Below are 25168 nucleotides of genomic sequence, written 5' to 3'. Positions count from 1 at the left end.
AAGCAATTTTAATAAAGAATAAGGATTAATAAAACTGGGTTATTAAAAAGATAATATATACACATATATATATATATATATATATATATATGTGTGTATATGATTTTATACTAAATTAATAGTTTAGGAAAATATAATAATTTCATAAAGGGAAAATTTTTTTTTTAAGGAGATACGATCGAAAAATCGAAATGCTTCGATCTATCTAAAAATTACACAGAATATTATTTAAAATGAAACTAATACTATGTTAAAATTTCAAACCGATTGACCTTAAGAAATATCTCGTGAACAATACTTCACGAGATACTTGGTGAAAGATACTTGGTTATTTTAACTAGAATTTTAATAGATTTAACCTCATGCGATGAATCCCGCGAACCATTGCTGCTGCCGGGCTCACAAATTTTGACATAGATCTCTTCTAATTTCGGTGGTGGAAGGCAATGGCGTGAGACTGTCTCTTTAGAGAACGGTAGATTCATGTATCAATCTTGTAGATTTAACTAGAATTCTGTATCGTTCATTTTTCACCAGAATTCCAATTAATTCAATCAAACATTTTTTTCTGTGCGCATAATTCTTATTGATTGAACTTTTTTTTTAAAAATAATTATTACTTTATATATGAAATAAATAATTGTTTTATAGAAGAGCCTTAGACCAGAGAGCGACCGAACCTCGAGTCGCACCGCCGAAACCAACTTCCAACAATAATCAACTGAAAGAACTGCATTTGAAGGAAATTAAAGCGAAGCCCGAGGCAAAGCCGATACTGCAGAGCTTGAAAGAGGGCCTAGAGCACATCAAGAAGACGACAATCCGCGATCGAAGCAATAGCCGCAACGCCGGTAATAATCACAGCTTTCTCGACAGAATCTCGAGGATAGCGCAGGGTGGCAAAAGCAGAAATCCAGCAAAGAAATCAGCATCTTTCACATTTGCCGTACGACCGGAAATCGGCATGCGGTCACCAGAGAGGTACGCCAGTTTAGAATCAGATACAAACTTGATGCAGGCATCACAGACTTCAAGGCAACAAGTGCAGCGTTCGATTTCGACGAGCGTCCTCGAGATGCAAACCAGCAGTCCAGACATGGATCCACCGTACTCTAAAGTGAGAGACAGTCTCACGCCTTTGCCTCCCACTCCGCCGCCGAAATTGGAAGAAATCTATGCCGAAATTTGTGAACCCGGCAGCGGCAATGGTTCGTCGCGGGATTCACCGCATGAGGATAAATCGCTGCCGGTAGGAGGGAGTAATGGCACCAGAGAACGAGATCGGGGCTATGTGAAGCTTGCACTATCCCATTCCGAGATGTCCGATGTATCGGCGAGCACTGGCGACGACGAAGAAGGTATTTACAATACTGTATGCTAAGCGCGCGCCTTCTTCTATTGTAGTATACTCAACATCTACGGGAAATCGTTGGCGATAACTGAGTCTAGGGTCGACCGGAACAAATGATGTTACGTGTATGGAGTTGAAAGATCGCGGGAACTCTTCAGTGTAGTATATCATTGGATATCGAATGTTTATAGACGCGAGTAGTATTGATAAATGCGTTCGTTGCGAAAGGATCGTTTGAAAATCTTTAAAAACGATAAAAACGTTAAAACGGTCGAGCCAGTATTATCATGTTTTTTTTTAATAAGAAATGCGAGAGTATAAATACCAAGTTTTTAGAATTAATTTTATTTTTATACGTAAGATTGGAAACTGTTCTTCTAAGTAGCCGCCGGTTCTCAACTATTAAAAAGATATCGTTACAAACTGCGAGGATATCGTGCACTTTTCGGATCGGAGGAAAAACGCGAGGAGACGAAAGCGATGTATCGATCATATCTGCGAAGGAGTTGAGGTTCAGGATTTACAGCTCAGACCACCGTCAAGGAAATTGCTATGCCAACGATTTCTTTTGCCGTATGATGACGCGAACGCAAACGTCATCCATAGGGTATTGCGCAGAATGATTTACAAGGCTGTTGACCGAGGAAAATGATCTCGTAATTACGGGTCCGGTGCATGCTGCTGCAGCGGATGTAGCGGAGCATGCCGATTGCCGATAGCACGCACGCAGCATCGCTTCTTCGTGGTTTCCGTCATTAGAGAATCTGTCGTCTTGCGAGAGGCGTGTTAATAGTAGCGGGCTTTTACCGCGATTATCTCGGCCGTTGAATAATATGGATGTTGAAAAAACTTGCCCATTGAAAATTAACATAGCACAGAAAATATTTGTTGATTCTTAAGATTTCTTGGAAACATTATGACTTTCCATGATTTAACTGCAACATAAACATGTATCAGTCATTTAATCTTTAATTAAATGAATCTCAAGAATCAATAAAATTTACATATTGAAAATTTTATAAGATGTTAAATTTAATAATATTTGATAATATTTGATATTTTGTATTTAAAAGATTTCTAAAGTTAATAAGAAAACACACGAAAGTCCTCGATTTTGATAAGTTATATATATAATATGTATATGTCCAGATAACTGAATAATCATATACGATATCTATATTGAAAATCTCTAGACCAATATGACCCAGATAGTCCAAATGTCTGCAGTTTTTTAGCAGGTTCGAGCAGAAAATGATGGCAGTCTGCCATCAACTGCGTCCGCATTAGGCTTGTGTTCTGTTAATATCGCCTCGACATAATATGTCGACATAATATGAAAGCAAATTGTTGGCAGAAACTGAGCAGATCCTGCCGACATTATCTGACATTTGCAGATTCTGTTACGTTTTTTCTAGCAGTCTGTCAACAGTATTATGTACATCTAATTCTGTTATCATTTTGTTGGCATAGTGTGTAGCAAACATTAAAAAAATCTGCTTTTTACAGACTTGGCTATCTGGGGTAAAGAACACGTATTTTTTATACATACCCATATGCATTTTTAAGAGAATATCTCATCGAAACTATAAAAATAGAGAAAAATTTTTTTAACCTGTGGGATTACGATTACGCCGTAGTGGAATTAATAAAGTGAAACATTATGTAGCGTATATAATGGTGACAGTAATATGTAATAATGGAAATAATCAATCAAATGTTTCCCAATATACACTTTCCTACGTAATATATTATAATAGTGCTGATTATACTGGAACAGCTAATTAATATTACCCAAATAAAATATTACCCAAATGTTAACCAAATTCACTCTCCTACTGCGCATTCATAGGAGTGTTTTACCTTATTAATTCCACCATGGATTATACGGTCCTGTTCACGCGGACGTAAGAAAAAAAAATACAAGAAGAAAAAGTAATGAATAGCACCCAAAAATGGCACGATTTTTTTCTTTACTTCGCTTCCAAAATTAATCTTGGAAGACATACGATTCCATGAACATGACATGACATATCATGTATTTCAGCGATGTTCGCTATTAGTTGAACAACATCGAACTTTGAATGTAACTTCGTTATATACGAAAATTCATGGAGTGGGAGTAAAACGCCAGCCTTTATTAGCTATATGAAATGGTACCTTAAGAAATACGTTTTTTAACAAGCAAAGGCTGAACAAGAATTCCAGAATATTAATTCAAGTCCGAGCCTTCAGCTTCGGGAATCCTCTAACCGCTTCGATTGAGTTATTTATTATTGAACAGATAAATTAGAATATGAGGCAAGCACAATTGTTGAATTACATCGAGAGAATAGTTTATCTCCGTGTAATTCTTCTGAGTGAATAGGTAGATTATCAACCTAAGCCGCATTGATTAATAATCGACATTCGTTCTCACACTCGTACATACATGCACAAAAAACATATCAAGCGCAAAAAGAATATAGAATAAAATGCGCGCAACATACGCGAATCTGCCTGTACATACAATACCAACTTTATTATGAATCATTAATATCGCATTTGACTCAGGACAAAAATAGAACAAAACTTGAATTATAATCAGGAGAGAACATTGGAAATTGGATGTTTAAGCATAATACTGTCGCAGTTCTTGCATTAATTTTAAACATTAGTTATAACTAGATCATGAACTAGAGCGAGAATTGGCGAGGACTCAAACTCCCTAAAATTTTTTATTGATTTTTTCATTTTTTATTATAAAAAAATATGTAAATTTTTTGTTACCACATAAAATATTTTATTCTCTTCGTTACGACCATTATCTGTACTGTACGACCATCTGTACTGAAATATAGTTTTATGTTTAGAAATAATTTGTGATTTTTTTATCTTGTGTGGCACTTTTGTGGAAAAGAATATCAATTTTAATTTGAGTTAAGTCCTCATTTTCATCTTCTGAAATGTTTTTGTCGTGAACGTTTTTAGATTCTTCAGACGTTCTTTTTCTTTTTATACCTCTTGTTGCATTGGAGAGCCTATTTGCTAAATAATCTGTTTTAGTTATTGGAGCATAAAAAGATTCCTAAAAAAATAAATAAAATAAAAATGTAAAAATTTTGTTGTAATGTATTAATAGAATATTAAAATTTTTTAATGTATTGTTTAAATTGTATAATATTTACATAGCTTAATGTAATTAGGATCTCGTAATTTCGGAAAAATGTCTCTATAGTTTGGGCAAATTGACATTTATCTAATGAAGTTAATTGATACTTTAATTTTTCAAAGTAAGCATTTGAGTAACCACTATTATATTATCATCTGTCTTCTATTTCTATCGCTTAAAAATTCTTTCGTATTATCAAAGATTTCTATTCCGCATGGACATTCTAAAATAACCTGTTTGATTATCTGAAAATTATAATAAATATAAAAAATCGCGTTAGATAATCTACCTTTATCTAATTTGAAAATGTAATGTTTTAAAATAATCTATAATAATTACTATCTACTAATAATTATTAGTCTAATAACTTATGCATTTATTTAAACATAAACAAAAAATTACGTACATCTTCAAATTCATGAGCAACTAATCTTTTCTTCCGTGTCTGGCATTTTTATTATATTTGGAGCAATATGAATGAAATATTTCATAATATTTGATGTGATAGAATGACAAGTATTTTGGTAGGTTAAATCTAGATGCAACGTCTCATATTACACACTTGTTTCTTGCAAACCTGTAAAAGTAACATTATTAAGTACTGATGTATACATAATAATGCAAATGACAAAAATTAACTGCTCAGAAACTTATGACTTAAATTTTTACTTAGTAAATATATTTTATACACAATCTTTTTATGTAATCTTAAATAATGCAAACGACAAAAATTAACTGCTCAGAAACTTATGACTTAAAATATCGCAAAAATATTTTTATTTTTTGTTAAAGACAATATTTTTGTTTTTTTTCTAAATAATACAAATATTTATTTTAAATAAATAAATTAAAACTTAAAAATTGATAACATTTTATTGTTTTTTTAAATTATATTAATTATAATATTATGAAGGTAATTTCAAAAAATCTTATTTCTTCTGTATTATGATTTATTCTGTATTATGATTATTTATTGTAATATGTATATTTTCTAATATAATATGTATACGTATAATTTTTAAATTTGCTATTTGCATACAATTGTTTGAATTTCACATACAATTTTATACATTTATATTAAGCTTAATATTATTTTATTAATTACATTATTTAATAACTAAATAATAAATATATTTTTGTCTAATTTTGGTTTTGCAATGCATTTTTCCGTCCTATTTGACAAGACTGCGGATGAAAAAATATTAAATATCCAGTGATTAAAAATTGCAATGCAGAGCATATTATAGCCGTGTTCCGATACATTGCTGAAAGTGCTGAAAGTCTGTTAGTATAATTTACATATACTATAGATTTTCAGTATTGGCAATGTATATCGAAACACAACTTATAAATACTCCACTGCAATGCATACGCTCATTCACACATAACAATAATTACATAATAAATACATGACATACACACACACACACACACATACACGCGCGCGCGCCAAAGTATCATATTGATATGGCGAACAGCGTGACTTCGAATTTGACCAAAAATACATGATAGTGATAATTTTTCTATATAATACATATCTCACAGTATATTCTTTGCATTTACCCAAAATTCGTGATGTGCAATATCTACACTGGACGCCGTAATTCATTGTGATCGTCAATTGTCTTTTCATTTCCATTAGCCGAATCAAATAATTTATTAAAAAAGTTCAATACTTTGGCTGTTGCAATACCTTTTCGGTGTTTATCTTCATGTTTTTGTCATCTATAGATACAATACTTGTAAATATATTTACATTAAATGCATATTATTTCATATGACATATTTTATTTTATTTGACTATTCTTTTTAGTACTATTATATTTTTATAATGCATATTACATTAAACACACACACCCACACACACACGTTTGAATTTCGCATACAATTTTATACATTTATATTAAGCTTAATATAAATGGTAATTGCAAAAAATCTTATTTCTTCTGTATTATGATTTATTTATTGTAGTACACGGGGGGGGGGGGGGATTTGAAACAGGTCACCTGAATAACTCGCTTATTTTTAACAATAGAAGAAAAAGTATCAAACAAAAGTTGCAATCAAATATTGTGTATGTGTGAATGATTAACTCGATACAGTTTTCACTACTTTTATCTTTAATAGCAATCGCGGATTTTTCTGCATCTTCTCGTCTCGCATGGAAATGACTCAACGTCATCACACTCGCTACCGTCGCGCTAATATCCGTGTAGAGTCGCGAGGCGACTCCCTCTTTTTGTAGTAATTGCTTTTGTATGGACTCGAAATCGTTATACGTATCTTCTAAATTTCTCCAGCCTTACCTCTGCTTGTTCCTCGTCAAGCTCAGTGTCTGTCTCATCATTTACTTGCGTCATTCTTGTTCGTAGTTTCGTTAATCTTACCTTTACATAGCCTCGTGCTCGGCGAAGATCAGACATCTTTAAAATCGTCTCTTTGGTAATCTCGAGTTGGTATTGCGGTGCGTTACCCAAACATAACAATTTTCGAATGCTGGACGTAATGACCAGACGTGAAATCCGGCTCGAAGGACCAATGAACCTTCGAGGGGCACATAATGTAATGTTAATAATTGTTTTGTAGGAGACATAAAAGATAGGCAAAGGTCAAATCTGTTTTTTTAAATGGAATGATATTTTTTTATTTACATTCTGATAGAGCATTTTAAGATGAATACAATGACCTATAATTGAAGATTATTCAACGTTACGCAAGATAAAATAATTGAATGTAATGGAAAATAAATTGTTTAGGCACTATTCGAATAATTTGCGAAACTGCGTGCATGCGTGCGTGCGTGCGTGCGTGCGTGCGTGCGTGCGTGCGTGCGTGTGTGGTATGTGCTTTAATAATGTTGCCTCCTCTCATATTTATCAATTCGTGTATTCATCGAGACATACTATCAATTAAATGTTTTATTTCTTCGTGTCGCAAATTATGCCTTCCTCCTAGCGTTGCTGCTAACGTTTGAACATTATGTTGTGTGACTCTCCATTTTAATATGTCCCATAAATTCTCGATAGGGTTCATATCTGGACTCATAGCAGGCCACATTAGTCGCAGTATTTACTTCATTTAAAAAATTAGTCACTGTTTGTGCGACGTGTGATCTCTTACATTATTCTGCATCAGTAGGAAATTGTCTCAATTCTTTGTATGATAAAACATATGGAATAAGAATTTCTTCAATATAAAGGTGGGAGTTCATATTATCCTCAAAAAAGTGTATATTCGTACGAATGCTGTGCCCAAATCATAATGGACCTATCATTAAAATTTTCTCTCGATTTTATAGTACATGGAGCAAATTCCCTTAAACAATGACTCGTCATCAGGCGCTCTAAAGCAAAATCGACATTCGTCCGTGAACAACACACGATTCCAATCGTGAACATCCCAGTTTTGATATTCCATTGCGAAATTTAATCGAGCTTCACGAGCTGGTATTTTAAAGCTGGCACTAACACTGGTCTCCGACAGTGATTTTCTTCCGCCAATCCGAATAATGCAGTTGCTCACGTTCATTCCAATTTGTTGCAAATTGTTTTTCATTTCCGTAGATGTAATGTGCCGATCTCTTAGTACTGATACAACAATATATTGGTCATCTTGTGCCGTAGTACTCATCTTGGATGATTAGATCTAGATCTTCATAACTTCCAGTTTCCAAATATCGGTTGTAAACTCGCTGCACAGTTGTACGAAGAACGTTTAAAACGTTCGCAACATGACGTTGACTTCTTCCGTCATTAATTAGCGCTACAACGCTGTGCGACTATTGCAGAATCTAATGACATTCTCGCGAAATTGAATTCAAATATTCTGATACGTCTATACGAGTCAAAATGATGCGAACTTGCGTACAGAGTGAATATTTTCATGAATATGAATATCTTGTATGAATATCTTCATTAATATATAATATTTTTATATTCAATAGGAAAATATCAAATTCTATGCAAATACAATTAATATTTTTACATTCTACTTACTACATATATATTTGGTATGTATTCGATTATTTGTGCCTTCTAGATAAATATATAAAAAGATTTGTTCTTTGTTCTCTTTTGTATATAATGCAATGTGTTCAAAAGTATTCATTGTCAAACATATATGATCTTATAATTTTTTCTTCTCAAAAAATTCAGTAAATGTCATTTTAAAATCGTACTGTTCTATTCATACTGTTAATCATTATATCTATAAATACGAATTATAATATTAATAATTTGTTATTATACACACACATATATATATATATATATATATATATATATATATATATACACATATATACACGTAAGATACACATATCTGTGATTACATATATTACGTAAATAAGTGATAATAAATCTTTCTTAAACCTATCGACTTGAGGTCATTAATAACCTTAGTCTCGATCTACTGAAGTAAATATGTAAAAAAATATGTAAAATATTAAGAAAATCTTCGGTTTATTGAAATCATGAAAATGGCTTATACATCATTACAGCTTTCATTTCTCCATGCATCTATATATATCTTACATAATTAATTTAAAAGTATTAAATTGATTCGTCAGTAACAAATGCTAGAGAATTTTTAAAGAAAGAGTATCACATATACATTTGTTATTATTCTCTTAAAAATAATATTGTTTTCATTAATTTTTGTCATTTCGTAATTAGTTTTAAAATTTCTTGAAAATAAAATTTTGCATAAAAATGCAGTCGTATTTTGCAATATTTGGAAGCTACTACTATTATCAACTAAATTTTATGAGACATTTCAAATATGTTAATGTCTTTGCATTCTGTTTGAAAAATTGTTTTATCTAAGGCAAAAATATTACGAACTTTATTATAACTTTCTTATCTATATTTTTTTTATGTAATTCAGTAAAGAATATTGTTACAATTTGTAATTGCTTTTCTGTTTCTTTACATATAAGAAAAACAGATAATAAAGGCTTAAACTAAACCACTATGATTGGAAAAAACAAAAAAATCTTCGTTTTTCCTTAAATAATTCTGTTGTCCTTAAATTTATGACACAAGAATAACACGTAATAGATTTTAATTTCTTTACAATATCCACTAATGTAATAAATTATATTTTCGGTAATACTTTTCACTATAAAGTTTGATGAACCAAATTGTGTACTTTTCAAAACAGGTTCTTCACATTCATTATCACTATCAGTGTCATGTTCATTTTCACTATTAATTCAATTACCTCATTCATCAATTCCAATTCTACGGAGGCTTGTTCCTTTTTTTCCTCAGTTTTTTCTTTCCACATTAAAAAATAAATAGATGTTACATAATCTGTGTCAAAACAATTGGCATTTATTGTTTGCTTTATATCTGCATGCAACAATAGTTGTCTCATTGCATATTTAAATTGATTTGACATTGGATTATTATTAAAGCCATGCAATCATGCCTGCTGTGATGCATGCTAGAATACGTTCATGCATTGATCGGTGCATATCCATCAAATGAGAATGGATTAAAATGGATTGAAATTTTTTATCTGCATGCATGCATATTATTCAAGGAAACGAGCATCGTGTGATTCCATCTTTTTCGCGCGCAAAAAAAAGAAATAAGATACACCGATGTTTGCTTCATTTATATCATTCATTATATCCGAGGCATGATGGATTTGTTTTATAAGTTTATGATTATATTGTTACATTTGAATGACTATTTTTGATATTTATCAATTCTTGCAAAATATTATTACATTCCTATCGCAATTTACTAGTTTATGAATTGCTTGTACGTTTTTTTCAGGAATTCTTTATGACTATCATCATGTTTTTGTTCTTATAACATTTGTCATTTTAGTGCACTACAATGTTTTTATTTTCTTTATGTATGTTAAGTGACAAATGCATTTTTGATAAACAGTATTATTAATATCATATATATATAATATTATAAGTATAATATCATAAGTGTTTAAAGTGTTTTTAAACATATTTATTCATACAGTTTTTATAAAATGAGTTTTAACAAAATGAGTATAAAGAAACTATTAATATCACAATATTGTGAAGGAATTATAATCATAATATTGACGCAACCTGTATTCGGGTATTCCCCTTGTAACTACTTAGTAAACTTAATAAACTTGAATAACATTAGAAATAATTTTTTGTAATCAGTAGGCCTATTCTTTTTGAGTGAATTTTTGCATCAGTTCATCTTTCTTTTTCTTCCTGGAGATAAAAGGAAGAAAGATGAACTGGTGCAAAGGTTCAGCGAAAAAGAACAGACCTAAAAACAGCGAATCTTATAACTATATGTACTACTTTTACAAACATTGAAATAAAAAATTATTGAATCCAGATGCATTGCAATATAGATAACATATTAGTGTTTTGGATCTCTTCAGATTTCATTAGCATCTATTATTTGCTCGTTTGACGTCTATGCAGTATCCATTGGGCGTCTATTTAACGTCCACGTTCATTCCTGATCAGGATAGGGATCGGATATGATCGAACGTTTTTTTTACATATTTTTGCATATTTTGGAAATTATAACTATAGACATGTTTTGATATACACTGCCAGTATTGAAAATCTACAGTATATGTAACGTGAACTATAGATTTTCAGTACTGGCAGTGCATATCAGAACACGGTATATTACAATGGAAAACAATTATAATTCCCAAAATCTGCATAAAATATAAAAATCTGCTTCTATCATAGAAAATAAAAAGGTACATAATTACATATGTACTCATATTTTTATTGTTCTAATTTCCAAACGTATGTATATTATATATGTATAATTTTTAAACTTTATTAATTATTTAATGTAGAATAAATTTTGCACTCTTTTCCACGCTACCCTTGAAAGCTAAATGCAACAGACGCATTTTTTATAATGATATCTTCTAAATTATCCATTGTAACTATTTTTAAACGTAAGAATTGAGAAACAAAATGTGTATTTTACAGCAGATTAGATTGAATATAATAAATATGAAATTACTGACCTTGTAAAAGTATAGTAATACACATGTAATAGGTAAACAGAAGAATGCACGAGGACAATTTCTTACATACTAACAGTAACGCATCAGACATAAAATCTCGAAAAAGAAACAATATTATACATTATATAATTACCATAGCAAAAAAATTTGAATAACAATGCAACATATATATAACGTCCATATAGTTACCGTATAAAACACAAAAGGTTAAAGGCAACAGGAAGGGATGAGAAAGAGAGATACAGAATTTTCGATTGTATCAGAGAGGAATATACAAATACAGATATGAAATAATGATATGTTGCGTGCTAAGAGAGGGTCAAAAATTAGTATTAATCCTCACCTTACCGTGCTCGGGACATCTTTGAGTCTTCATCTTCGTGTTTCAAACAACTGTGCCTATTAACACATATTATAATTAATATATTAAGGAGCCCTCAACTGACATCCGCAATAATAGTTTAAATTAAAGATTGTCAAAAAATTCCACACAATAAAAATATAAGATTTTTGTAATATTTATTTTTTAATAAAATTTAAATAGACTCTAAATTTACAATATTTAAAAGGCTAATGAGAGTGACGGCGCAGTTTACAAATGTATAATTCGATGACAATTATAATAATAATTCTAATACATACTATAATTTATTAAATTTATTCGTTTATATAATAAACATTATAGTATGTATTAGAATTATTAATTGTGTCATCGAATTATACGTTTGTAAATTGCGCTCTCATTAGCCTTTTGAATATTATTTATTTTTTATTTTTGGGTTTAGAATGGGTAAGATACAGAATATGTGAAACTTACAAGTTCGACGCAAGCTTTTGTTTTGTCTATTAAAATATCTTTTAAGACCTCTAGTTCTTCCATCGTCGTAATTGGAAATTGAGACAATAAATTTGTTTTTTCAATGTGTCTTGCCGTGCAGTGTTTATGTGATTGTTACAATGTTTGGACATTGTCACTTAAGTCAAGTATATCTATTATTTCATACATTGCAATTTTCAACATCTAAGATTTTAAAACTTCTTTTTCAAATGCTGGGAAATAAATGTACAATTTTTTAAATAAAACGTGCTGAACAGGATCTTTACATGCTCTTGATGCTGGGTTTCGTCCTACGAAGCGATTAGGATGTCGTCGATGTAGGTGAAGCAAAAGTCGAGGCCTACGGTTACCTGGTCCATAAACCGCTGAAAAGTTTGTGCTGCGTTGCGAAGTCCGAACGTCATGTATCGGAATTCGAAAAGCCCGAATGATGTGATGATGGCGGTTTTCGGAATGATTCACGTCAGAATTTACGTTTATTGTAGTATATGAATTTATTTTAGTATATTATTATTTCTTACGTGTATTGCCGATTTCTTTTTTTCCCATTCTTGCCTGCATACTGAAGATTCCAATATCTGATAGTCGGTTTCGATTCGGCTCATGTTTTCTTCGCCGCTTGCTTGAATAAAATAATGTATCATCAATGAAATGATTACGTAACACATAAAAGAAATATGCTGAATATTTTTCTTATAAGAATATTATACAATTCATTCGCATTTGGCACATTACAGCAAATTTGTAAAATACAAATAAAAATGAGCTTAATTGCATAAATATATTGCATACTATATAACGAATAACTGTATAACGAACTGTATAATGTTGTGTGATGCGCTATCATAATATTAAATTTATAATTATAAAAAATTAATTTACACGTAATATTAATAAAAATGCAATAACATAGCGGATTGCAAGCGCGTCACGTTATTGTGATATTCTTTCTTTCTCAGATGGAATTAATGGTGACTTAGAAATGACTTTTTTTGGCAGTGATGCCCTAGACATGATTTTGTTTGGCGGTAATAGGTATGATGACTAGAAAACGATTGTTTTGACGTCGATGGCATAGAAACAACTTTTGTTGCCGGTGAAACTCTCTTTAAAACTCTCAAAATTTGATGTTTTATAAACAAGGCTTTTCGGAATCACAGAAGCTTTTGATATTGACTCCTTTTATCTGTGACTCTTCCTCTTGACTTTCTTTTTCATCTTTTTCTCCATCTTTATTTCCGCTCTCTTCTTCGGATGATGAACTGTATAGTACTGCTTTGCGTATTCTTTTGCGTTTACCCAAAACTCATTCGGATTTTTGTATTGAATGTCCGAATCAAATTCAGCTTTTGGAAGATACATCCTGGCTGTTGCATAATCATCTAAAAAAAATAATTATATAAAATATTAAATAAATTTAAATAAATTATTAAAATAATTACAATTCAAATTGCATTTATAATTGCATTATTATAAATTGTATTTATAATATTTTGAAACTTCTCGCTTCCAAAATTAATCTTGGAAGACATACGATTCCATGAACATGACATGACATATCATGTATTTCAGCGATGTTCGCTATTAGTTGAACAACATCGAACTTTGAATGTAACTTCGTTATATACGAAAATTCATGGAGTGGGAGTAAAACGCCAGCTTTTATTAGCTATATGAAATGTTACCTTAAGAAATACGTTTTTTAACAAGCAAAGGCTGAACAAGAATTCCAGAATATTAATTCAAGTTCGAGCCTTCAGCTTCGGGAATCCTCTAACCGCTTCGATTGAGTTATTTATTATTGAACAGATAAATTAGAATATGAGGCAAGCATAATTGTTGAATTACATCGAGAGAATAGTTTATCTCCGTGTAATTCTTCTGAGTGAATAGGTAGATTATCAACCTAAGCCGCATTGATTAATAATCGACATTCGTTCTCACACTCGTACATACATGCACAAAAAACATATCAAGCGCAAAAAGAATATAGAATAAAATGCGCGCAACATACGCGAGTCTGCCTGTACATACAATACCAACTTTATTATGAATCATTAATATCGCATTTGACTCAGGACAAAAATAGAACAAAACTTGAATTATAATCAGGAGAGAACATTGGAAATTGGATGTTTAAGCATAATACTGTCGCAGTTCTTGCATTAATTTTAAACATTAGTTATAACTAGATCATGAACTAGAGCGAGAATTGGCGAGGATTCAAACTCCCTAAAATTTTTTATTGATTTTTTTCATTTTTTATTATAAAAAATTATGTAAATTTTTTGTTATCACATAAAATATTTTATTCTCTTCGTTACGACCATTATCTGTATTGTACGACCATCTGTACTGAAATATAATTTTATGTTTAGAAATAATTTGTGATTTTTTTATCTTGTGTGGCACTTTTGTGGAAAAGAATATCAATTTTAATTTGAGTTAAGTCCTCATTTTCATCTTCTGAAATGTTTTTATCGTGAACGTTTTTAGATTCTTCAGACGTTCTTTTTCTTTTTATACCTCTTGTTGCATTGGAGAGCCTATTTGCTAAATAATCTGTTTTAGTTATTGGAGCATAAAAAGATTCCTAAAAAAATAAATAAAATAAAAATGTAAAAATTTTGTTGTAATGTATTAATAGAATATTAAAATTTTTTAATGTATTGTTTAAATTGTATAATATTTACACAGCTTAATGTAATTAGGATCTCGTAATTTCGGAAAAATTTCTCTATAGTTTGGGCAAATTGACATTTATCTAATGAAGTTAATTGATTGCTTTAATTTTTCAAAGTAAGCATTTGGTAACCACTATTATATTATCATCTGTGTTCTATTTCTATCGCTTAAAAATTCTTTCGTATTATCAAAGATTTCTATTCCGCATGGACTTTCTAAAATAACTTGTTTGATTATCTGAAAATTAAGTATAAAAAATCGCGTTAGATAATTTACCTTTATCTAAGATGTAATGTTTTATCTATCTTTATTGAAGATGTAATGTTTTAAAATAATCTAACAATTACTATCTACTGATAATTATTAGTCTAATAACTGTTATGCATTTATTTAAACAAAAAAATTACATACATCTTCAAATTCATGAGCAACTAATCTTTTTTTCCGTATCTGGCATTTTTATTATATTTGGAGCAATATGAATGAAATATTTCATAACGTTTGATGTGATAGAATGACAAGTATTTTGGTAGGTTAAATCTAGATGCAACGTCTCATATTATACACTTGTTTCTTGCAAACCTGTAAAAGTAACATTATTAAGTACTGATGTATACATAATAATGCAAATGACAAAAATTAACTGCTCAGAAACTTATGACTTAAATTTTTACTTATTAAATATATTTTATACAATCTTTTTATGTAATCTTAAATAATGCAAACGACAAAAATTAACTGCTCAGAAACTTATGACTTAAAATATCGCAAAAATATTTTTATTTGTTGTTAAAGAGTTTTATTTCTATCCTAAATAATGCAAATATTTATTTTAAATAAATAAATTAAAACTTAGAAATTGATAACATTTTAATGTTTTTTTTAATTATGTTAATTATAATGTTATGAAGGTAATTTCAAAAAATCTTATTTCTTCTGTATTATGATTTCTTCTGTATCATGATTATTTATTGTAATATGTATATTTTCTACAATTTTCTGGTCAAATTTGCTATTTGCATACAATTGTTTGAATTTCGCATAATTTTATACATTTATATTAAGCTTAATGTTATTTTATTAACTACATTATTTAACTAAATAATAAATATATTTTTGTCTAATTTTGGTTTTGCAATGCAGTGCATTTTTCCATCCTATTTGACAAGACTGCGGATGAAAAAATATTAAATATCCAGTGAAAAATTGCAATGCACAGCATATTATAGTCATGTTTCGATACATTGCTGAAAGTGCTGAAAGTCTATGTTATTTTAGTTTACATATACTATAGGCACTTAGATATATTGTGGGCACTTGTTGCACGGAAATATAACGTATGTTGGTAATCTGCAATTTGTACAAGACCGACTGCTTAGCGCGTAAATATATTCAATATCGTGCTTCCTTACGAGATACAATCTTATGAAATCAGTATCAGTCAAACGGATCATGCATTCTGCACATATACTTAAAGCACCACCCGTCGTATAATAACAATGGATTATACAGTGTTTAGTACGATTGTTCGGTGCACGGATTTCTGATGATGGCACAAATCTTTCTACGTAATCTGTATCACGCTCGCTCAAATCGCTAGTATAGCCAGCGTCGTCTGATAATATTTCTTCGTCGGAATCGATTTCTTGATCCATTATTTGTTCGAAGTTTACTTCTTCGAGCATTTCGTCTCTGATATGCGAACTGTTCCGGATCTGCGTTTCGAACATACTCGACTGCGTTGGCTATGTTCGCATGATGGTTAGTCATATTATGCTTATCATCAATAACTGAAGCGACTGATTCCTTCGTCTTCCAGGACATCACTGTGATACATCGAGCACTTATGCCCTTTTATATATTTTATTACATCCAATGGACTCCAAGATTTCTCCGTTTCGTGAAAAACCAAACCCAATTAAAAATTGTATTTATAATATTTTGAAACGTATATAATTATTTAACTAAATATAAGATATTTTATCATAGGTTTGCATAATTCTATTAATATGCATGGAGAGAGTATGTTTCTGTATCTGAAAACGCTGCGCGTTTAATAAGTTTTGTCGGAAAATTAATTAGTGGCCAAAAGCATTCAGTCTTGTCATCAGCTACTTTTATCCAAGTAACAGGCACGATTTCCACTGTATCTTCATCCAGAAAATATACGATAGAATACTTGTAAGCCATATTTTGGCTTATTATTTTTCTGCAGAATAAATATTGTATTGGGTATACATATATAACGTTTAAACTGATATTATAGTTGGATTTGTGATTCCATGTATGAATGGAATGACCAGTATATTATTTATAGGATTTGAATTTTCACTTTCAATAGTAATAGGAAACACAACAGCTTTATTGATTACGCATGACATATCAATTACTTGCAATCGAGAAGAATGTACAGTGTATTCTCCAATTCCAAAACAAGTTGAAGGCGCCGGAGAATTGAAAAATGTTCGAACAAATTTTAATTGTTTAACAATTGCAATTACTGAATTATTTCGTTTACAAATATTTTCTATAAGCATAATTCTGTCATCATCTGTTACACAATAATTGTTCGGTTTTGTCGTTTTGAATCTGAATCCGCGATATCTAATCTCTTTGTACATAGGACCAGAACTATTTTAGTAAAGGTCCGCCATTCTTTCCTTAATTCGTAATTGTCATCACTAGTATTGACCACTTCTTTTAAACCTATAATTTTGAACTCGTACATTCTATTTTGTAGTTGCTTCAAAGGTTTACCGCATTTTCTAAGCATTTTCTTGATTTCTTGGGGATAATTTTCAAATATAAAAGCTGAATATTCACCTAGCACTCCTCAACGTTTTAAAACGTCATTAGCTAAATGTTGCAATACATGAATGTTATAAGATACAGCCTGGATCCCATATAATTTTTGAAAATTAATAATATATATTTTCAGCAATTGTTTTGCGTATCTGTTGTGTTCGTATTTCAGATTTGGCATTCCAAGAAGATGAATGGCCATGGAGAAGTGCAAGAAATGCTCGTACACATGATCTTGCAACAACCTTGTGTAATACTATTATTCCAGTGTACAAAAGAAATTGACGGAACTTCGTAGCTTTCATTCGATCAAGTTCTGCCAAACCTCTTGGTTTACGAGCAAATTCGCGTGGAACATGTTCTCTCAAATTCGCGTGGAACATGTTCTCTTAAATTTATCAATCTCATTGAAATTTCATTTATTTGTTGAGTACCCAATTTCATGGGGTAAGTTTTCGAGTCATTTTTTGTAGCATTTTCCTCGTAACCCCTAACAATGCATGTATGCAACTATGCATGTAGTCGAGTGGCATGTCCGAGATCAGATCATTGAGCGCTAGCAATGATACTTCTGTATGCTAACTTCTTTTTGAATCTGATTTCTAAATGATTGCAGTATGCAAATGGGCATCTAATTCGGGATATACAACACTACCTCTGTATTTTCCTTGAGTTTCACACTTACTACATCCATAGTATCCGATATGATTTTTAATGCAACAAATATAAGCCCTTGCAGGAGCATCACAAATATAACAGGCGATTTTTAATGGAATAATTTTTCCATTAAAATGGAAGTCAGATTCTTTCAGGTTCTGCGCTTCTTCAATAAATTCTTTTAAAAATATATCAGGTGATGGAGGCTTCTTGTATCCATGAAATGCTCCAATAAGAAACGGCTTCTTATTGGAAAAAATTTCGAATACTTCCAAGAATAGGCTAAATTTGGCTATTGGAGCTTTTAACAAGCGGTAATCTATTGATGTTTATTGATAACGACAATTTCGGGTGGTATAAGTGCAGCATTGAAAATTCAAAAATACAATTCAAGCCATGCGCAATTCTAAAATGACAATAACGACCATGTTCCATTGTTGAGATGATCTCTCAGTTGAGATGATCTCGGTGTTTTCAGCAGAGTTCGAACATCTGCTGGCAAATATTGCAAATGCCATTCTTCTCGCAGTAATTGTAGAAGTTTAAGTATTAACAGATCGAGTTATTCTTTCTTTCGCTTGTTGCCTAGTAGGCAAGATTTATTTGCAGTCTATTCACGTTTAACCCATTTTGATCTTCACTGCCTGATTCTGAAGAAGTATTGCTTGGATACTCATCAGAATAGGAGACATCCAGCACACTTTGATCTTCAATGTAGAAATTACCACAATCATTGTCATAGTGTATTACTTCTCATCTGTTATGCATTGCTTCTTCGATGATGATTTGCAAGTTCTCATTATCACAAAGTGCATTTGAATGTGATATATGTGTAAGATCCTCTTCATTTACGTCAGAGTTATTAGAGGAAGATATTTCTTTATATTGCAGTTTATCAAGTACCATGTCAAGTTTTTGCTTTAGCAATTTGCGCTTGTACCGAGTACTATACATTTTCGTTTATTTGGCATAATTATATACACTGTAAGAAATAAAATGTTTTAACTTAAAGACATGTAGTGGACTTTCTGACATGCAGAAATGTTAAAATTAACACAAAAATCTTAATTTTAACATTTTTAGAATCTCAGAAAGTTCACTATATGTCTCTAAGTTAAAATTAATATTTTACAATGTAAGTTCAAGTGGAGAAATGTAATAAACTATACAGAGACGAAAATAAATATATATGCTTCTTAACAAAAAACAAATATACGGAGATATCGTATTAATTGAATATAAACCTTCATTTTCACCTATTCTTAGATTAAAATTTTACATCATAATTGTACTTAAAACGAAAACGATATTTTAAATTTAAAGTTAAGGTAACCTAGTAACACATATATTCGCAAATATCGATTAAATTACTTTATATTTTAACATATAATATAATAAAAATTTAATAACTACAGTATTACACACAATATTAAATTTGTGGTCAATGTCAATCTTTCAATTATATATATTATAGAAAATTTCAAAAATTGTCCTAATACTTCACACTAATATATGCGCTACAGTCTAACATATGCGCCAAAACTTTGTGGAAGGACTTACAAACATTTCCTGCAATAGATAAAGCGGCATAATTTTCTGAAAAAAGTGAATAAAATAGAATAAAAAGCTTGCTAACCTGAAAGATAATATATTTCGTTGAATTAAAATCTCAAAAAGGAGATTGATTAATATATAATAAATTATATATAGAATAGTATTAATCTCAATACTTAGGATGTTTTCTATGTAGTCTACAATAGGCAGTAGCAGTAATAGATTAAGGAGTAAACGTAAAAATCAACCAATCATAGTCGTGAATGTGAGGAGGATAATCAAGTATGATTGGTCAATTTTTATGCTTACTCCTTAATCCACTGCTATTACTGTTCATTGCAGACCACGTATTCCAGTAAGAGCACTGTCTAAGCCTGTCGGTCATTTCATGTGTCGGTGGATAAACTTTTGAAACACATTGGCTGCAGGACAAAGGTCCAAAAATCTCCGTCCTGCAGCCAATCAATAGGCTTGAAAAACTTGTACAATAAAAACCGGGTATATTAAATGCAAATTGTTAAGTGCAATGTTAAGTACAAAGGACCTTGTTGTCCTTGTTGCGCTATGTATAGCGCTATTTTCTCATCGTCAGAGAATTTGTATCTCGTGCCTTGTGGTCTGTTGATCTGCGTCGCTTGCCTTGTGGCCACACTCGAAGTAATTCGGCAGTGTAAAATAAAAAAGAAATTACCTTATGTAAACATGTTTTAATGTCTCTTGTGTTTTTACACTCGCGTCGTACATTATAAAGATAAAATAATAAAACTTGTGCACCAGTCGTGCACGTGTTATTCGCGAGAAGATCGCACACGGAATCTTCTAGAAAACCAACTGTGAAGCACGACAATATGGCGGCTCTTGTGAGCGAAAGCAAAGACCTCGTTATGCCGACGTCTATTGAATATGCGCCTAATGCGTTCTTGTGAATAAATAAAATAAAACTTTCTTATCTCGCAATGTATGTCTGAGATAAGACTTATTCATATTAGTGGATTCGTTTGCGACTTATACGCTTGCACGTGGCCTCAGAATAAAAAATGTAATATGCTTGTGTATGCGATACCTGTGTATCCGGCTCGAAAGACCAATGTTAGGTATTGTAATATCCTAAATGTAATACCCTAAGGATACTATTACATTTGTCGTATGACAAAAATTTCAAGTTTGTTGATTAGCTAGGCTAGAGAGATCTGATAACTTCTCTTTCTTGCAGCCAGCCAATAGGCTTGAAATGCAATCTAATGCTAATATTACATACTTTGTGTAATGAATTTTTCAAGGGTGTTTTTAGCTTTAGGGGCAAAGAAAATCTTGGACCTCTATATCTTATAATCAATGAATAGACTTGAAAAATTTATCGTATCAAAAATGGAAGCATATCGTAATATTGCCCTAATACCATAGTTGATAAAAATCATGTTTTAAACAGTTTAAAACATGCTTAAATGATGTTTTTAATATGTTTTAAATATGTATTTTTTATAATACTGTTTAAAGCATATTTGAAACATCAAAAACATATTTAAGAAGAAACACAATGTTTTATTCTTAAAAAAAAAAAATATTAGTCTTTATCAACCCTGCCTAACGCAGTGAATCATTGGGTCTATTTTCTGTGGCTAAAACTATAGTGCATACTTTTGGAACTTAAAGTGACATATATATGGTATTTAGCAAAAGACAAAAGCGAGAGAGTTTTAATAGTCTGGTGCAGGTAAAAAAAACAGGCTTAAATACAGCCTTTCCAATCATATTATATCGATTCGACGTCTAATTAATGATCATTTCTTACTGGGTTGTTTGTCAATATTAAAGAAGGATGAACTGATTCACTGTACGTTACACTGTCTTTACTGCAAAATTTATCTTAAAATAAATATACGTTATACGTACTCGATGGCGTTTTTCCTTTATATATTTTGAAATACAGTTAATAGATTCTAGAATAATATGTACGTTTTTAGTAATACGTAGTGTGATGTGTAGTGAGCAGTATATGGATAAATATGAAATATATGTATATGAATGCTTACCAGCAACCTTTATATGTACGTGCACATGCAATGAGCTTCTGTAATTGCTTTGTAATTGGTCTGTAACTGTCTTGACTCTTGACTGGTCTTTACAGGATAATGCAATATGATTGCAGCGACCGGTCTCTACAAGATAATGTAATATGGTTGCAGCGATCGGCACACTAGCTGCGCGCGATACACTATGTACGTGCGACATATGCATAATCGGCACACTACCGACGCGCGATAACCATCTGCAACGATTGTAACGTGCATGGTGTGTGCCGCAACATAAGATGCTCATTGCACGTCCGTTTCAGAAATGAAATGATCGGGAACCTAAAACGAGTGCCCATAGGGTGCCCTTTGGGCATCTTTTTTAATGGACATAAACGGCATACCAAATGGGCATCCATTTTTTGGACAAGACTCCCGTGTGTGAATACGTGTCTGGGAACTACTATTTCATACATACAGGTTGCATTCATTTCAAGCAAATATTGTTACGACTTGACAGCTGAGTTCATATTTCATTAAGAAATGATAAAAAATATAATATCAATTTTGAAATTTTTAATTGTTCTAGGCATAGACTCCACAGACACGTATTAATGCATATACTTTAATCCTGGAAAAGGATTTTCGAATCGGTGAAAGAGAAAAAAAATATTTGTTATACAAAAATTTCGAAATTTAATCGGTAAAACAGGAGGCTTTAGGATCCCCTTAAAACAAAAATTGTAATGAAATAAAATTTCAATACAAATTTTGTTATCTTATCTTATATATTGAATCTTCTGCATTCTTAAGGTAAACATGAAAGTTATAAACTTATTAATGCATACAAAATATAAAAATAAAAATAGGATTATATGCATGCTAACCTACAATAACCATATGCTCTTGGAGAATGATAATGTAAAGTAAGAATAAATTTCTCTTTATTTCTTCTGTGTATTGTAGGTTATCTGGTTTTTTTAAAATAATTTCTTTTCTCTTTCTCTCGAAGGAGAAATAAAATAGGTATGACCTGAACCTTTGTCAAACAATATAATTAACAAATTAGTCATAAAGACAAATTATTGGTCACAATTACTTTCTTACAAAAAGTAATTCGAATATTATATACACACATAGTTCAAATGCTCCTACACATCAAGTACTACTCTAACAAGTTTAGGTACTATATCAGGTTTTAATCTCTTTCTTTTTGATGTATTGTTGAAATCAATTTCGAAATATAATTCACAAATTTTACTGTACAATAACGGTATCCAATTTTTTCTATTTACCGCTGTTACCCATTGTGCACATAGCTCTGGTTCATTTAATGAAAATCTAAATAGTAGTCTTTTTAGTTTATCAGGTTTTATATTTAGTATTTTAGATTAGTTTATTAGTTAAGATAATTTCATAATAACATTATTTTTTTTTCTACTCGAGTCGCTTCAAATGAACTCAGCGTACTTAGAAAAGAACCAAGAATCTCTCCGATTTAAATGAGCTTTTAGTATGTTATTCTATGGACAAAAATAGAAGACACGTATTTTTTTACACATGCTGAATCGCATGTTAAGGAGGTGAAATCCTTTCTTGAAAAAAATCGATTTTTTTCTTTCAAATTGAATATCATCGAAATTATGAAAGATAGAGAAAAATGTTTTAAATAAAAATTGAATGGTTGCAAGAGTACTTCATAATAAAAAAATTTATTTATTTATTGTTTATTGTATATCCCCACCTTAAATTTCAAAAATTTTTTAATTTTTATAATGACAAAAATTAGAGAGCATTTTACGCTGAAAACAATAATCTATAATAAAATCATATTCCGCAAATGCATTTTTGGAATATGAATGAGAAATATCTCTATATACGCGCTCCGTCATTGCTCGAGATAGCATTGAATGAATACACTCCAGTACGCGCTAGTCAATATCACACTAGCTATTATAATAAGAGTTTTTTACAATAATAATGTAATAATAATAATAATGATAACAATAATAACAGTAATAATAATAGTGACTTTGTTAAACTTTCGAAACCAATCAAACATTTTTGATAATATATACACAAATGTACCTCGGGTAATTAAAATCAAAGTATGAATAAAGAAATTATTATTTTCTCAATATTGTTCATTTTGCAATGTCAGTTGTGTTCAATGTTAACATGAAAAAAGTATTGACAAAACATTGCGTCTTATTATCTAGGCTGAAAATAAATATGCTGAGTTGAGACGCACAATTTGCGTATGTTGACATGAATAATCTATTATTATAATAAAACATTGCGTCTACGTATTATTGCAACTACATAGTTAATATAGTTAATTACTATTAGTTGCTATGTGTAGTAGTGCTGTGCAACAGCGAAAGTTTCACATATATCGTTATGTTGTTGACATGAACATAAAAGGTGCAGCTCGTCGTACGAAATTCGCAGTTTCGTATTTGATTTCGTATTTGATTTCGATTAATAAGTACTATCGGTTGTGAGTAATATAGAGCTCTATTAATAAGTGTTTACTGTTAAAGTTTTTATTGCTTTTTATATTTTTTTACTTTAAAATTTTTTTAATTGAAATGATTATATACGTTTTATTTTCTATCCTATAACGTCAGAAGAAGTTACGATAAAGAGATAAATAGAAAAGATGTTAAAAGAAATATGAAGAGTACTATGAAATCGAAAAAGAAGAATCGTAGGATTTTTAGGTGGTAGTAGATTGGGACGAATTTCAGCATGCATATAAAATAAATTTATTGAAGCAATTCATAGAGGGGCAATGATCCATGATATTGATATTACATGGACTTTGCAAACGCAACAACAAGAAAACTTATTAGATTTTAAAGCATCACATGAATGGGTTTATTAGAAGATTTAAGCTCATGCATCAAATTGTATCTAGAAAAGTTATTAATTAGAAATTTATAACTAAATAAGCTTTAATGTCAAGCTTTACAAGCAGACAGTAATAGGTTTATTGAAAATGTCAAATATTATATTGACCGCTGTGGAAATTGAAAATGTATATAATTCAGACCAAAGTGGTTCGAAATTACATGCTGGTCGTACATTGGCAGAGAAAGGTGTAAAAAAAAGTAAAGAGT

At 30.7% G+C, this 25168-nt stretch overlaps 1 protein-coding gene and 2 pseudogenes across 4 annotated transcripts in view; 1 reads left to right on the top strand and 2 right to left on the bottom strand.

Moving 5' to 3' along the window:
* Window positions 1–25168, top strand: part of LOC105142974 (uncharacterized) — a 170344-nt gene that overhangs the window by 57439 nt on the left and 87737 nt on the right. For 3 of the 4 annotated variants that reach the window (XM_087411570.1, XM_087411571.1, XM_087411572.1), the window contains exon 6: window positions 652–1358. In XM_087411570.1, the coding sequence (XP_087267696.1) occupies window positions 652–1358 (707 nt within the window). Of the gene's footprint in view, window positions 1–651; window positions 10096–25168 lie in introns of those variants that run through there. The other variant, XM_011050917.2, reaches the window with a different exon arrangement.
* On the bottom strand, window positions 15718–18216 carry LOC147908090 (uncharacterized; annotated as a pseudogene).
* On the bottom strand, window positions 18211–18915 carry LOC147908089 (uncharacterized; annotated as a pseudogene).

The sequence above is a fragment of the Acromyrmex echinatior genome, chromosome 11, assembly GCF_024713525.1.
Source record: "Acromyrmex echinatior isolate Ae372 chromosome 11, ASM2471352v2, whole genome shotgun sequence".
Taxonomy (NCBI): Eukaryota; Metazoa; Arthropoda; class Insecta; order Hymenoptera; family Formicidae; genus Acromyrmex; species Acromyrmex echinatior.
The sequence above is the reverse complement of the archived record's forward strand: the minus strand, read 5'-3'. Positions and strand labels throughout refer to the sequence as shown.